Below are 15,653 nucleotides of genomic sequence, written 5' to 3'. Positions count from 1 at the left end.
GAAGAGCTCTCTCAGTGCCTTTGCTTCCTTTGCTGTTCAGTGCCGCTGTGTAAAAGTGCGCACACGTGGCTGTGCAGCCCAGCACCCTGCAGCAATCCTTGCAGCGTTGCTTTGAGGCAAGCTTGTGACGCTGCTGAGTGCCTTGCTGTAGCGTTGTGTTGTGCTCCCCATAGAGAGCTGCCACCTCTTTTACCTCTCTTCTCTCTTCCTGTGGTTAAAACGGGCAAATCAACAGGTTTGCGGCCACAGACGGTCCTGTGTAGACCCTGAAGGAGGAGTCAAGGCTGAGAATCTCAGTGGCAAGCAGTTGGCTTTTCATTCATTAGAAACTGCCAAACTCATACCTGCGATATGAGAAGCTCAATGTACGAGGTTGAAAGGCAATTTTTGCCTGAAAAAAAGCCCAAAATATTTGTAAGCCTCTCTCCCTGACTAGTGGATTGTTATTTTGCACTTTTTAACAGCCTTAGCTTTGTTGGGTTTTTTTTTTTTTCCTCTTAAATATTGTGCATAATTCTGTAACTAGTTGCTAGTTTTTGCATCTCTGTTGTGCTTTTAGCATAGGTGGAGTATTCGGATGTTTAGATGACCTAAAAGATCATCTAAAAAGATTTAGATGATCTTTTTCTGGTGTATCAGATATCTATATGAATTCTTTTCAGATTTTATCAATATGCTAGAATATAGAAGTGGTTTCATCAGCAGAAGAGGATTGCTTTTGTACACTTTATTATTACCCTTCAGGAGGACCTCAGATGGTGGCATTTGAAAATCAGTAGTCTGCTGGGGTTACGCACTGCCCTTGTTCAATGTATTTATGAAGCCCTTAAGGAGATACACTGAGAATTGAGGCTGCAGCATCAATGTTGTGTTTATGTCTTAAACCACATCCTTTTCTTGAAGAAACTGAAATATTGGTAGTTGTTCAGCACATGGCTAAAATGAGTGCTCAAAGGAAAGTAAATTAGCAAACACTCTGTCTAGATAGGATAAAGGTAATGAGTTGACTGTGAAAGCATCAGTATTGATAGCTGTCACTCTTCAGATTCTTCTGGAAGTCTGCTTAAACACCTTTTCTAAAAAGAGATTTGCTGTTGTTCTTGCTGTCCAAAGTGCCTGTTTTTGTTTTTGCGCATCGAGTGTTGTTATGCTTCCTCTTTTAACTCATTAGGTCAAGAGCTGCATCCATCGATCGGTGTGCTTGCCAGATGCTATTTGCAGTGGCACTATAGAAAACCGCCTGGGTTCAAAGCAGGCAGCACCTGTGCTTTAATAACATTAATTTCAGGTCAACTGTTCTGGAGGCTGTCAAAAATCTGTGTGTTCCCAAGTGTGGTTTTGATCCTTATATTGATTCTTCACAGCTTTGTATTGTGTGTGCCACTGCGCTGCTTGTATGGCTGGTGTGGTGGTGGTTGCCCTGCTCTGTAGGACCAGGGTGGGATTAGGAGAGGAATTAGCAAGTCATAGCTCTGCCCATACTTGTCTGAATTTTCTGTGATTCACGTTCAGGTTTCCTGTGTACGGTTTCAGGATTAATGTGCACAGAGTGAAAGACATGTGACAGGATTCTTACTTCAAATTGAAAATATTGACCTGGAGCATATTTTTGTGCCTTGTCTTAACTTGTTTTGCAAATTCCTTGCTGTTTTATGCGAATTCCTGATTCTGGCAGTGTCTTAGAGTACCTACAGAGTAACTGGTTATTTGCATAGCTGTTCCTCGCTCTCTGCCCTTATGTATAGGGTACATGAGTTTGGGGTGCAGGGGGGGTCACTTCACGGTATTCATGGGAAAAACCTTGATTCTTGCACAAGGTTTTCTGTTTCTTATTTTGTTTTGTTTCCCGAATGAACTCTGTCGTTTTAGCACCTTGTTCTGAAATGCAATTAGCCTGTGTTAGTGGTATGGATGTAGTAATGTAGTCCACTTGTTTTCTCCCTACTGCATGCCTGAACCTCAGCACTGGAGGAATACCTTACGGACTACTAGAAGCTGACTAGTAATAGTGTGGATCCATTAGTTATCTTTGTTACACTCTGAGCTGAAGAGATTTTAGTTCAGTTATAAAACATGAGAACTCCAGTGTGGTCAGGAACCTTTTCTCAAAATGAAACAGAATTGCTATAAAAGTAGCATATCGTGTGTATTAACCCAATTTGTAAGAACTTCTCCACAAACAGAAGTGGATTTTTTTAATGCCTTTCATAAATAGCGGGAAGCACATAGCAAAATAGTGTGGTACTGATAATGGGGAATGTAGCAGATTTTTCAGTTGGAGTTCACTCCCTCAGTATCTTAAGTTTTTAAAATAGACTGAATGCACTTCTTCAAAGACCTGGATAATGTGTTTAAGGCATCTTAAACCTTTTCCAAAGGACCTTTGTCTGCCTTCCGGGTTAGTGATGGGATCCTTTTGTTGAAAATGTCTTTTGAAATTCTCCGTTGGTGACATTAGCAGCAGTAGCACTGTACTGTTGAAGCTGAAAGGAAGAGAAAACTGTCCTTGGAAAACTCTAGCCCCCTCTCTTCCCATCACTCTGTCTTTTTTTTTTTTTTTTTTTTTTTAAATTCTTTTACCTTGTATCTCAAACAAGATTTTGACACATGCACAGGAACATAAAAATAATGACTCTATGACTCTATATAGAAGTTACCAAGTAGAGGGTATTTTGAGTATTGCATTTTAGAAACTGAATGTAGAGAATCTGTAGAAATGAAAATTAAACTGAGAATATAAGGTATACCAAAAAACTGGAGGTAATGATTGTGATTAGCTTGCTGTTTAAAAGAGTTATTTTATTTATCTGAAAATTAATGGAAAAATGTAAATCCTTTTCATGACTGGTGGGGACTGAAGAAGGAACTGATGCAGGAGTTCCTGGAACATTTTCAAAGTCTTAAAGCTGTAGAGGTAACATGAGCCCAGCTTCAGTCTGGCATAACCCTGTTCTGAATGATGGCAGTAGTCTTGCTTGGGGGAGTATGAATTAGCTGGTATGGCATTGTTAAAATTCACCGTTCACATTCTGTGCAAGAAGCCTGATGCTTACTCGTATGTGTATGAGTTTCTGTATTAATGGAAAGGGGGCTGGAAAATCTCCACAGTTAAGAAGAATTAATGTGTGAGTTCAGGAAGATGTTTGAACATACTTGTTAACGCGGGTCCAGAAGATCTCTGCCTGCCTGAAGAAGGCCAACTGCCATTCCATGAATTCCTGCTGCTAATAAGGGTTGTCCATAGCATCTGTTTGGGTTGTGTTAAGCTGCGCCTTGCAATGGACAAGGAGCTAAAAACATTTGAGACTGGAGGTCCTTGAGAAGAAAATAACAACAAACTTTTCCAACTTTCATGATAGCAGTGTTGTTAGTCCTGGTTCTGGGGATACAGAACACAGGGCAAAAGTGACAAAGAAAATTATCCCTGTTGAGAATTACTTATATCCTGTCCTGCCAATTGCAGCAGTATTTGGTATTTAAAGGAATATTTGTGCATTTGACAGACTTAGCTACATTGCTCTCAGTCGTGTTACTGTCACATTTTTGAAGGAGCACACATCCATGATTTAAAGCTTTTCTTGTTTTTTTTTTTTATTTCCTTGGAACTCTGTGGAATATCAGTTAGCACTATTGGGAGGAGGTAACGTATATAATGTCCTAAAGGTATACTATAACCTGTACATCTGTTGTGGGTTGACCCTGGCTGGATGCCGGGTGCCCACCAAAGCCGCTCCATCACTGCCCTCCTCAGCGGGGCAGGGGAGAGAGGATGTAACGAAGGCTCATGGGTCGGGGTAAGGACAGGGAGAGATCACTCAGCAATTAGCATCACAGGCAAAACAGACTCAACTTGGGGAAAAATTAATTTAATTTATTACCAATCAATACCAGAGTAGGGTAATGAGAAAATAAACCCAAATCTTAAAACACCTTCCCCCCACCCCTCCCTTCTTCCTGGGCTCAACTTCACTCCTGATTTCTCTCCCTCCTCCCCCTGAGCAGCGCAGGGGGACGGGGAATGGGGGCTGTGGTCAGTTCATCACACGCTGTCTCTGCCGCTCCTTCCCCCTCAGGGGAGGGTCCTCACACTCTGCCCCTGCTCCAGCCTGGGGTCCCTCCCACGGCAGACAGTCCTCCATGAACTGCTCCCACGTGGGTCCTTCCCACAGGCTGCAGTTCTTCACGAACGGCTCCAGCCTGGGTCCCCCCACGGGTGCCGTCCTTCAGGAACAGGCAGCTCCAGCCTGGGTCCCCCACGGGGTCACAAATCCTGCCCGCAACCCTGCTCCAGCCCCCCATGGTGCCACAGGTCCTGCCAGGAGCCGGCTCCAGCCTGGGCTCCTCTCTCCACGGGTCCCCACAGGCCCTGCCAGGAGCCGGCTCCAGCGTGGGCTGCCCACAGGGTCACGGCCTCCTTCGGGCATCCCCCTGCTGTGGCGTGGGGCTCTCCCCGGGTGCAGGTGGAGATCTGCTCCCCCGTGGAGCTCCATGGCTGCAGGGGCACAGCCAGCCTCACCAGGGTCTTCTCCAGGGGCTGCCGGGGAACCTCTGCTCCGGTGCCTGGAGCCCCTCCTGCCCCTCCTGCTGCCCTGGCCTGGGGGTCTCAGGGCTGTTCCTCCTCCATATCCTCACTCCTCTTTGGCTCCAGGTGCTGTGCTGTTCCCCTCCTGCCTTAACTCTGTCACCCCAGAGGTGCTGCCACCATCACTGATGGGCTCGGCCTTGGCCAGTGGTGGGTTGGTCTTGGAGCTGACACTGGGGAAGCTTCTAGCAACGTCTCACAGAAGCCACCCCTGCAGCCCCCCACTGCCCTCCTGCTACCAAAACCTTGCCACGCAAACCAAATACAACATCATACGTACCTATGTGAATGTTATATGAAAGCCAGCCTGGCGTGATACAATTCAGGTGAATATCCCCGCAGAATGGAAGATCAAGAACGTTTTGCTGACTTCCTCAGCTAGGTCTGGAGTTGCATGATCTACTGCTATGGATACAGTTTAGATCATGAAGATTGTTATTGCCTACAACAATTTACCCTTTTTCTGTTCTTCCAGAATGGAGACTTAGTGCCAGGCAAATCTGGTTTTATCCACTAGAAACTCGTCTGTCTTTTGAGGTGGTGTCTGTTTATCTTAATTCTGTAAATCTAGTGTAGAGGAGGAATCAAGTGTTCTACCGTGGCCCCAGTTCTGCCAGGTCTAGCGGAGTTAAGTGCAGAGAAGGTAACGTGCTATGGACAGGAATGCATGACCGAGAGACGGAACTGGAGAAATGGCTGTGCTGCCAAAAGCAGCAGTTTGTCTGCTCATGGTCTGTGGTGCCTTACTGCATTTAGAACTTTTGATGTCAGTGTGCTACTTTTCTGAAAAGAAAGGAGATTTCACTCTGTTTTTATTTGTGCCATTGGGATGGAGCTCAACATATACGAGCTGAGTACGTAGTAAGAAAATAGAATAGATTGTAAAAGGTAGGAATGAGAGCACAGGCAATAATCTCTGCTTCAGATTGGATTTCTTTAAGTCTTTTCGCTATATCACTAATGCTTTCTTGAGTAATTGTTTGGTTTCTGATGAGAAGTTTTAGCTTTTCTCTCGAAAGTCTTTCCTTTGCAAAATGAAGTCATTGAGTAACAGCTTTATGGTTAAAGGAAAAGAAACAAGTCCCTCCTAACTAGCATGCAAAACTGGCAAGTCCTATGTTTTCTTGAGGAAATTGCTGCTTCAGTAAATGTCATACGCTTCACTGCACTTCTTAGCCTGCTCTGTTACTGTAGTGCCTGCAGAACACAGGTCATTGTAACTCAGCATTTCTTAATATTTCCCGTTTAGGTAAAGATCATCTAAATAGGCACTGGTAGCAGCAAAATACAAATAACCTTGCTTCTTGCACTAATGGATGTGTCTGTAAATAACCAAACCAGAATTTTTGATACCGCTATTCGTTTGTTGCAAATATTTTTATAACTGTCTGTTATTTGTGTACTTACCTACCAAAATTTTAAAATGTTGCATAATATGGAGGCTGTGGTGTTCGCTTGGTGGAAAATGGGGAGACAGGCAAACGGAGTCCCAAGGCATTGCTGAGCAGCTGCAATGGGAAGCTGGGCCAAAAACGTCTTGTAAAACGTTTATATTTTTATAAAATATAATGAGGGCTCAGATCAGGGCTGAGTCAAAAACAGCTGTATATATACATATTCACATAGATACAGCTGCAGTATGGATGCACATCTTATTTTGTAACTGTTTTATAAAATGGTAAAAGTATTTTTATTCTGTGACCAGCTGTTAGGATGCAGTAGGAGCTGGCTTGCTACTTAGGTGTTTTCTGGTATTTTGGAACATAAGAGGCCTGATTCATGTGAGAAATGCAACTCCAGTGTGCTTTGGTAGTGATCTTGGTGCTCTGTGGTTTCTCTTCTGATGTCAGAACACCTGCGGAATGGGACACGTCCTCTTCACTTTTTCTGAAGTACAGGTTGGAGGCCTTCGTTCAGAGAAGGGTCTAAGCACACTGAGAGTGCCCACCTCATCTCAAGAAACTTGACTCGAGTTCCAGTTTAATGCTAATTTTTGTGGTGGTCAAGGAGATGCTTTTTGGGGAGAGAGAGTGAGTTTTTATGATTTTAGGCCTACATAATATTTACTTCATGCTACAATCAGGCATAATCTATAGTTCTTGGGAATGGATACTGTAAAATAAATCATATTTTGCTCATCACTTCTGAAACTGCATTGAATGCTCAAGCTGAAAGTAAGAGCTAGATAGGATTACATTTACTGTGTTATGTACAAAGGGCCTTTATTTTATAACCAACCACGAGCACTTTATAACTGTAGGTAAAGAATCTCTTTTGGCACAGGCAGTGTAAGGGAATGTGTTTTCAGTTTTTGTGTTCATTGATAGAGACACTTAGGCATTTTTTAGGACACTGGAAGAAAGAACTAAGCAGCTGGCTAAATCTTGTCTCTTAAAATGCTAGCTTGTAATATAACTTGTTTTAGAGCATCTGGATCATCAATTGTTCTTTTGCAGTGATTTTTCTTTTATTGTTTCTGGCAATACGAATATTAGATACACCACTAATAGTGTGTAGTGTGAGATTTTTTACTGCAAATAATAAAGCAAAAGAAATCTTTTTGAAGTTTGCATTTTGTGTAAGAAGCTATGCCAAGTAGATTTACGTCCAGCCATGCACTGTCATGTTTTAGGCTGATATATCACACAACTTTCCTGTCAAAATCTTGGAGCTGCTATCTGTCAACACCAACTTTGTGGCTTGTCTAGGGAGCAGACAGCACAGCTGCTGTTTATTTCTCCCCAGTGATTTAACTCAAACCACAGTATCTCAGGGCTTTCTAATTTCCCTGAGACTGCCAACACCATGTTTTTAAAGTAAGGGATGCAAACATCTCCCTAGCAAGAACTTGGAGTGACAACTCGTTTCATAGACACTGATGAGTATCTGGTGGATACTGTTGCTACTGCTCTTGATGCCTTGCAGCAGGTTTCAGACTCCTTCAGCCATTTCCAAGACAAACAAGACCACAGGGAACAGCAATCCCTCTCCTCCTGCACCACCAGCTTTCCCATAACTTAAATACAATGGAATAAATTTGAAAATGGAGCTAACGAAGCACTATCTTTACAAAACCTAGAGCAATAGGTCTGATGAGGAGTTCAGCAGTCCCCTTCATCTGGGAAAGCCCTGAACTTGGCTTGATCATCTGACTGTATAAATTTTGTCTCATCCATGATCGCACAATTTTTAGCAGCCTTTTGCTTTGGGATTGGCTTACTCTACTGTAGCAGATGTCCTCCTCTGCCTTTTTCAGAGTTGAAGGCTCTTTTCCATCTCTTTCTACAAAGAAGGTGTAGTTGAGTTGCGGCTCACTATAGAGCAACGAAAATAAGATGGAGAACCCAACTTCAGTATGCAGCTTATTGAATCAGCGGCCTCTACATGCAGGTGGTTCTGTAAACCAGTACAGATGCTGTGGACTTTGGCATGTCCCCCTTGTGTGGGCAGCATCTAACGCATAGCAAACTGGGTGGCTCCACAACTTACAAACGATATCTGTGGGAACAGGGCTCAAGTATTTGTGCTGACTGCAAAGTTGTTTACCCAGAGCAAGTTGTCTCCCAGTATATCAACTGCTGGTTCTGACTGGGTCCCTCCATCTTCCCAAGGCACGCTAGTTAACCCAAACTGAGGTGAGCATCTGCTAAAACTGTCTCCTCAAGCTTTGAGATATATAGCTGGTGGGTTTTCTGCATGGGATGCCAAGGTTGGTTCCTTGAGGGAGTGCAGAGTCCTTTCTCTTTTGCAGGTATTTTTTCCTCTGAAGCACAGTTTCTCCTTTCTTTCCTTTTCTTTCTGCTTTCTCTAATGCTTGTCTGCTGCTGTGTGATACCAGTAGGCTTCGTAAGTCTGTCTTTCATTTTTTCCTGACAAAGCTTGCAGTCTTGCTTCAAAGTCTCTTGAGTTTATGTGCCCTAAGTTTGTACTTCTGTGTCCTCTACGGAGATTGACAGACTTGGTCTACCTGTCTTTTTATATCTTCTGTGTAGTTATTAATACGGGGACATGAGACCACTTACAGTTTGGAAGTGTGCTACGTTTCTGAGGGCAGAACTGGTAATTTTCAGAGATAGATTGTGTAGCAGCATTTTCAAAATATAAGTCAGAATTTGTAAATTGTACAAAGGTAATTTCTCCAAAACAACACAGGAAGTCTTCTGAATGAGCATGTACTTGAATAGAGCAATATCTGTTCTTCAAAAAGCATAGGCATACTACATTTCTCTTTTTTTTTTCCTTCCTCAACTCTTAGTAAACTCTTTCCAGCAGTTTTTAATATTGCATCAGTCATGTCATATCCGTCACTCAACGGTTGACTGCATATGCAGTTTACTGTCTGCATTGCTGCAAGCACACATACAGATTTCTCTTGAGTACCAAAGCAAAACATTTTGAAAACATGAGTTATTTTTTCTTTAGTAGCGATATAAATATTTAAAACTAAGTGTTTCACAGGTTACGTGTTCTTCAGTCTTGTCTAGCTAGGGAATGAAATGCATTGACTTCTGGCAACGTTAGTGCTGAAGCTATTGACTTCTCGCTAGGCCCAGTCTAACACCACATAGCTAATTGGCAGATTTGTTTCAGAAATAGGTAAGTACTTGTGCTTTAAACAGGAAGTACAGAAGTTGGTTAAAGACTTGAAGATGGCTGCTGCTAAGCAACAGTAGCTCTCTCTAGCTCACTTACCTTTGCTCTGTAAGGAGAAATACTTGTGCGCTATCTTATGATCTCTTGGTTCACTAAGTCAACAATGGAGGATGTCAATAGAAAATTAAACATGAGGAGGAAAGGTGGAAACTTACAAGTCTCTCACGGTTTTTAAGATGTCCCTCTTATTTGGATGTCTTCTCTAGTCCTCCATTTTATGTCCTCTAGTCAGATTAAAACAGACTAAAAAAAAAAATTAAAAATCTGTGTATTCTGAGAGTATTTTCCCTCAATATTTTGCAAAACCACGTGTATATATAGAGAGAAATAGTAAAGATACAAAATCTCTCTGTGTGATACCAAAACCCTTAAATCTTCTGTATTCATTAAGAATGTAATGTGTGCATAATTAAGAAGTTTGAAGAATGTTTATGCTTGATAACTATAAAAGTTAGACCTAATCTGAAGAAATGTTTGTTTTACAGAATGCTGAAACCAAGGTGGAAGAAGCAGCTAAGGAGAGTCCGAAAGCAGCCAGACTAACCCAGCAGTCTTCAGAGGATAATGAAGTATTTGGTGAGTTACTCAAGACAACTGGCGAACGTTATTTGATCTGTTAGTTCAGAAAAAAGAATTTCCACAAAGTCCTTGTGACCGACTTAATGTTGGTGTATGGCATGTGGATGCGGGCTGTACAGTTCCACAGAGACCTGGAAAGGTGGAGGAAAGGACCAAGAAAGAAACAAAGAGGGATCAAAACTTTAAAATAAACCATCTTTGAAGAAAGATTTGCAGTTGATTACCACAGAAAAGAAAGATTGAATGCAAGTCTTCAAGAAAATTAAAGATGTATGCAGTAAGAGCGAAAATAAACTTTTCTCTGTACACGATGGATAGAACAAGCAGTGAATTCTTTAAATTCCAGAAAAAGAGATTTGATTAAATACTGGGAAGGGGAATCCTAAAACGAATACTAAAACATTGGGATGCATCATCTGGAAAGTGTGGAGATTTATTATTGTGGGCCTTTAAAAACAGGTTAGACAAGTAGCTGTCTAAACTGATGTAATATAGTTCATCCTGTGGCAGAAGGATAGACTAGATGACCTTTGAGGATACTTGGAGGCCTAGATTTTAGATGAGCTCCTCTTGGTAAGTTTTCTGTGAATTCTTCCCCCTGCTTCCCCCATAGGTTTTGCTGGTAGTTTTAATATTTGATCTGAAAGCTGTATTTGGCCTTTTCTTCTGCATTAAGATTCAGAAAAGAGACAGGGCAACCTTATTATTCCAATTTTATGTTGCTTTTATGCTAGTAGAACTCCAGTAAAAAAGCAGTAGTCTAACTACTGGTGAGAGCAAGGCTGAAAGCTTATCAGTTGATGTAGTATTTAGCTCCGTTATGTTTTGGAGTGGAAGCTCAAAATCTGCAGAAGTCATGTGGATTTTATTAAGGCTGACTAGCTTGAAAACTTTTGGATTAGTCAACTATTTATGAATACAGTAAGGAATTTTTCTTTCAAGGTACAAAAGGAATGGAGCATGAATAATTAAATCTCTCTTACTATATATGGAAACAATGCTTGTGACCATTTAAACTGGTTTTGTTTAAAATCAGCTTTCCTGTATGAGATAATGTAATGTGATTGGCACATGAGCCTGAATTCCTGGTATGAGTGTTTCCAACACTGGTCATATAATGCCAGTGTCTGAAGAATCCACAAGTGGGCTTAAGTGGACTTAAGAACTAGGTTTCAACTTTATTAATTCAGTTGTGAGGTTATTACTTCATTTCCTCTACATCTGCTCTACCAGTTATTTGCAGTAGATCCAGTGTTTCAGGTTATAGAGCCCCACGGCACTGTGTCATGTGCATCTCCAACTGTGTCCTTTCTCAATTTGGATCGCTCTGGTTTTCCTTCTGTGAGAAGGATGGAGACAGCAAAGGAAGGAGACCTCCGCCTGCCTCTTTCTACCAGCAAAATCTCAGACTTTTAAACCTTTTATCTGTTCTGACCACTATCCCCAAGCACCAGTGAACTAAACCAGTAGTTAGTCAAACTGGTGGCCCGTATGGGGACTGTGAACCTAAAAAATGGGAATTAAAACCCATGAAGTAGGTTTAAACTCACCATCCAGTGATCCATACCCTCACTACAAATTCTTTTACTAATGAAAGAAGGTCAACATGCAGTGTATTACACGTTCTTTAAAGCTAATAATTTACTAACAAATTGCTAAATATTTACATGTTCCAAATCTATGAACTGAACTGCTTATCTAACATAAGCCAACGATCAACCTTTGATAACTTGGCACTGCAAGGAAAATTTCTTTCCAACTCCAAAAACATCAACCCTTTTACCACTTTACAAAAGAAAGTCTGGTTTGTTTGTTTGTTTTTAAGATTAGATCAGAATGGTAAAAATAGAAGAGGCAATATGGTGCAGATGGAGTCTGTAATCTTTTTCACCCTGGTCAAGCGAGGAAATCAAAGTGAACTGAAGGTGTAAATGAAACCACTTCAGTGCGAGACGCCCTGAGAGTCAGGGAGGAAATTTTGGCAGATACAAGTTTTATGTCTCTGAGAATGATGCTACTGTATGGAACTCCCCTTTCCCTGCAGTTCTGGGCAATTTCTTACAATGTTCAAATCCACCTCATAGGGGATATGTAATAAGCTTGAAACAGTGTTCCCTAGGTGAGTTATTTGTTGTCCTGTGACTTAAATGATTAGATTACAGACCCTGCTCAGTTTTCTCCCTCTGGCTTGATCTATTTCAAGCTATCCTCATTTCTTTTTTTCTTTCTTTTTCCCCAGCGACGCTAATTATAATGAGCATCAAGTATGCACCAGGAGTGGGTTAATTTATAGCTTCAGCTTTGACTAGAATCCCTCTTCTGAAGAATTTTAAATAGCCTCCAGTCTCTTTGAGTGGGTGCAGCGCAGCGTTCCCTTTTCACATAGATCGCTGTCTTCTGTGCCATATTTATTTTTCACAAAGATCACTTTCCCCAGCTTTATCTGGACAATGCCACCCCCTACAGAAGGGTTAGCACAGGCAGCAGAGAAGTCAATTCCTGCCCGAGGCAGCCACTCGGCCCCCTTCAGAAAGAGGGGCAGCACCCCTGGGCTGCTGCCTGCCTTTTCCGCCTCGGTGGGTGGGTGGGTGTGCAGCAGGCGTTCAGAGGAGTCGGGTCCCCCAGAAAACACTGTCTGTCCCTCTTCCCTGAGCCGCCCGGTGGCAGCAGCTGCCAGTCCCTGGCAGCCACCGGAGAGCCTGGACTGCCAGGTTGAAGGCTCTTTGGCAGAGGAGACGGAAATCTCTTGCTTTGCTTTTGTACCTGAGGGAGCTGTGCTGTTTGAATACAGCAATATTACTTTTGGAAATACTTGTTTCCAGAGTAAGTATGGTTTCTGCAGTCCCTATCAGCTGGGTACAGTTTTGGAGGCAAGCACATACTATTGATTGAAAACATTGCGGTGATAAAGAACCAATAGCACTCTTTGTAAATACAAGCAAAGATTGATCCACCGCTGTGGAGTACTGCTTGAGAGCGAACATGAATGTCTTTATTTTCTTCTTCATATGAGTTGAATTTGGAAATTAGCACTGTGGAGGGTTTTTTTGCATTTCCCTTTAATATTAAATTTTTATACTGGGGTATGGCTGGAATGTCCTTATCAACAATGGAGCCGCATTGTACCAGCTGCTTTACAAAACAAAGAAAGAAGTCAGGTATGTTCTGTGTTTGACAACTTATTCTCAAAGGCAATTAACTTTTTATACTAGAGGGTAGAGTGGAGAAATGGAGCGGAAGGGTAAGGATATGGGAGAGAAGAAATCTAGTACATACAATAATGGTATTTGTAACTATGAAATTCTGAATTAACAAGAGTTAGTTTTGTTTGTCTTTTGAAAGGATTTTCTTGTGACACCCAACAGAGTTCTGTTGTCTGATATATACTGAATATGCATCTGTGATGTGGAACTAGAATATCTTGCTTGCTACAAACTTCTGTTGAACTTGCACGTAGTCAACATGGTCTCTGTTGCAACCAGTATGTAATCAGAAAAGGATCGTGAATAGACATCTCAGTCCAAGCAAGAGAAGAAAATTGCTGGGTAGAGTGCTCTGCATTTAAAGAAATGGATTAGGAGGTGACTGCTGACCTTTCAGGGATAATTTTAGAAGTTTATTAGATCCATTGCTACTCTACAACTGTGAGGCAAAAGCAGGGGGCCAAACTGCCTGTCATTCTGACTGCGAGGATTGGACCTTCCTTTGGTGCAATCCCTTATTGCATTAACATGGAGAAGGACAAATGCAGTTTTTTATTGATACTTTTTTTCCATAGGATTGAACTAGCATAAAATTACAAGTAAGGAAAAATTCTTCATGAGGGAACTGTGATATGTTGACAGCTTATTCCCTTTTCTGATAGCAATGAAAAGTCCAAGTGTACAAACTTCTCAAGATACAGTAAGTCTTGATCTTCTCAAACAGGAAAATTTTATTTCATCTAGTGCATCAGTTCCAAAACTTTATCTGTGAAAGTGGCCATGATTCTTCATGGCTTAGTGCTTTCCAGTGATCCGTGCTGTGTGGCTGGAGTCATACTTGTGGGATGTTGGGGTTTTTTTGTTGTTGCTGGGGGTCTGGGGGGGGGGGTGTTGTGTGATTTTGTTTTTATGAAAAAGGGAAAATGAACTCCTTCTATGCCCACCCCTCAGAAAGATCAGAATTGTGGAGCTTCCCCCCCCTGCCCCCGCTTTCGCTTAAGCAGGAGGTAAGCTCTGTTCCGAGCATGGCTAAGTGGCACTGGACGTAGCACCATCCATCATTCTGCTGTTTCTAACTGCAGTGCTGGGTACATCCCAAGATATCTTTTGTATGCAGAGCTCAGGGATATAACTAGAAACAGTACATCCGGCACAATTCCACGGTGGCCCTGACTGACCCTGATTCATTGCTTATGCTGGTGCCTGCTGCTGCGTCCTACGCAGAATGTCCTGTGGATATTTGTATAACCCTATGCAGGTTGAAGAACTTCTGTCTCCATGAGATTTCCATCTGGAATCCTTTGACAGATGTAGTCATGCTCATCGTTGGCCTCCCTTAACATGGTGGGACAAGGGTAGCTGCAATTGCTGCAGTCCCACCACATCCACATACAGGAATTTTTGGATGCTGTGTATCGGATACCAGTTTTTGGGTTTTATTTGTTCAGTTGGGGATTTGGTTATGGTATATAAAGCCCATTCTCCCGAAATAATAGGCAGTGTCAACCTCTTACAAATTGACAAGCACTTGTACAAAATATACGTACAAGGCAGGAATATATATGATTGTGTGCTATATCTGTATGGATTTTACTCTTTTGTTGTATCCATTTTTGCTTTTTGATTCTTGTTTAAGAAAGGGAGAGGGCATAATGCAACAGGAGGAGCTGGAAGGCATTTAGCAGCTCCTGGCTGCACAATGCCTTTATCAGGAGGCGATTGGTCATTTCGGGAGCTTGCTAAAAGCTGAGGGTTATTGTAGTTCAGTGACCTTCTTACTGGGAAGCTTCTCTTTTTGTAAACACAATCATTTGTGGGACACAAGCTATGACTCTAATGCAAAATAATGGAAAACTTACACCAAAAAAAATCAATCTGATGAGACAGCACATTGTCCTAAAATAGATGTTATTACCATGGTGCAGTTATTCCCTCTTGCATGAGAGGTAAATGGGGGGATTTAGTCTCCTGTAGTTTTTCATTAAAAGATAAGTAATGATTCTGTCGTCCCACCTGTCCACATAGTTCCACTTTCTTTCACCAGCTCTCTTCCCAGTTTCTTGCAGGACTGAGCCTGTCTGCTTCCATCCAGAGACCACTGGTTTATCAAAACTATAACAGCAAGACTGGATTAACTTTCTGAGATGGAAAGGATAGATTTACATTTTAACAAAAAAATCACTTGGCATTTTTTGTGCAGTTGTTGGGTCTCAGCAGTACGGCAGAAACTCTGTTCTTGCAAGATCTTATGTATCATAAAATGCTTTTTGCAAACTATGTGTAGGGAACCTTGCCCAGTTTAGATATGGACAAGAGAAGCTGAACACTGGAGACCTGCTGTGTGGTGGAAGGAGGCCCACAGGATTTCAGAGGCAGCAGTTGGCCACCTGGTGGGATTTTTTTGTTATTTTAGGGTTTGAAGCTTTTTCTAAAGTATAGATAGTTGCATTTTGATTCTAATTCTGTGGTTGGTTTGGTTATGGCTCATTTTTATGGATTTTCATACTTTTTTTAACAGTGGCATTTAAAACTTTCTTTTTTTCCTGGCAGCTGTCTGATGCTTTAAACAGTAACAGTAGCTCTTGGACGTCTAACTAGTTAATATGCCATTATAATTAATGTACTGTTCTACAGTA

General features: G+C 41.8%; 1 protein-coding gene across 1 annotated transcript in view; it reads left to right on the top strand.

The window, feature by feature from the left end:
- MBP (myelin basic protein) overlaps positions 1–15,653 on the top strand; it is a gene marked incomplete at its 5' end in the record, with an annotated part of 90,182 nt that overhangs the window by 22,205 nt on the left and 52,324 nt on the right. Inside the window, one exon of the mRNA XM_082015653.1 lies at positions 9,721–9,811. Coding sequence (XP_081871779.1) covers positions 9,721–9,811 — 91 coding nt within the window. The remainder of the gene's footprint in view (positions 1–9,720; positions 9,812–15,653) is intronic.

Source organism: Phaethon aethereus (genome assembly GCF_964289735.1).
Source record: "Phaethon aethereus genome assembly, chromosome: 2".
Classification (NCBI taxonomy): Eukaryota; Metazoa; Chordata; class Aves; order Phaethontiformes; family Phaethontidae; genus Phaethon; species Phaethon aethereus.
Note: the sequence above shows the minus strand (reverse complement) of the source record. Positions and strands in the feature narration are given on the sequence as shown.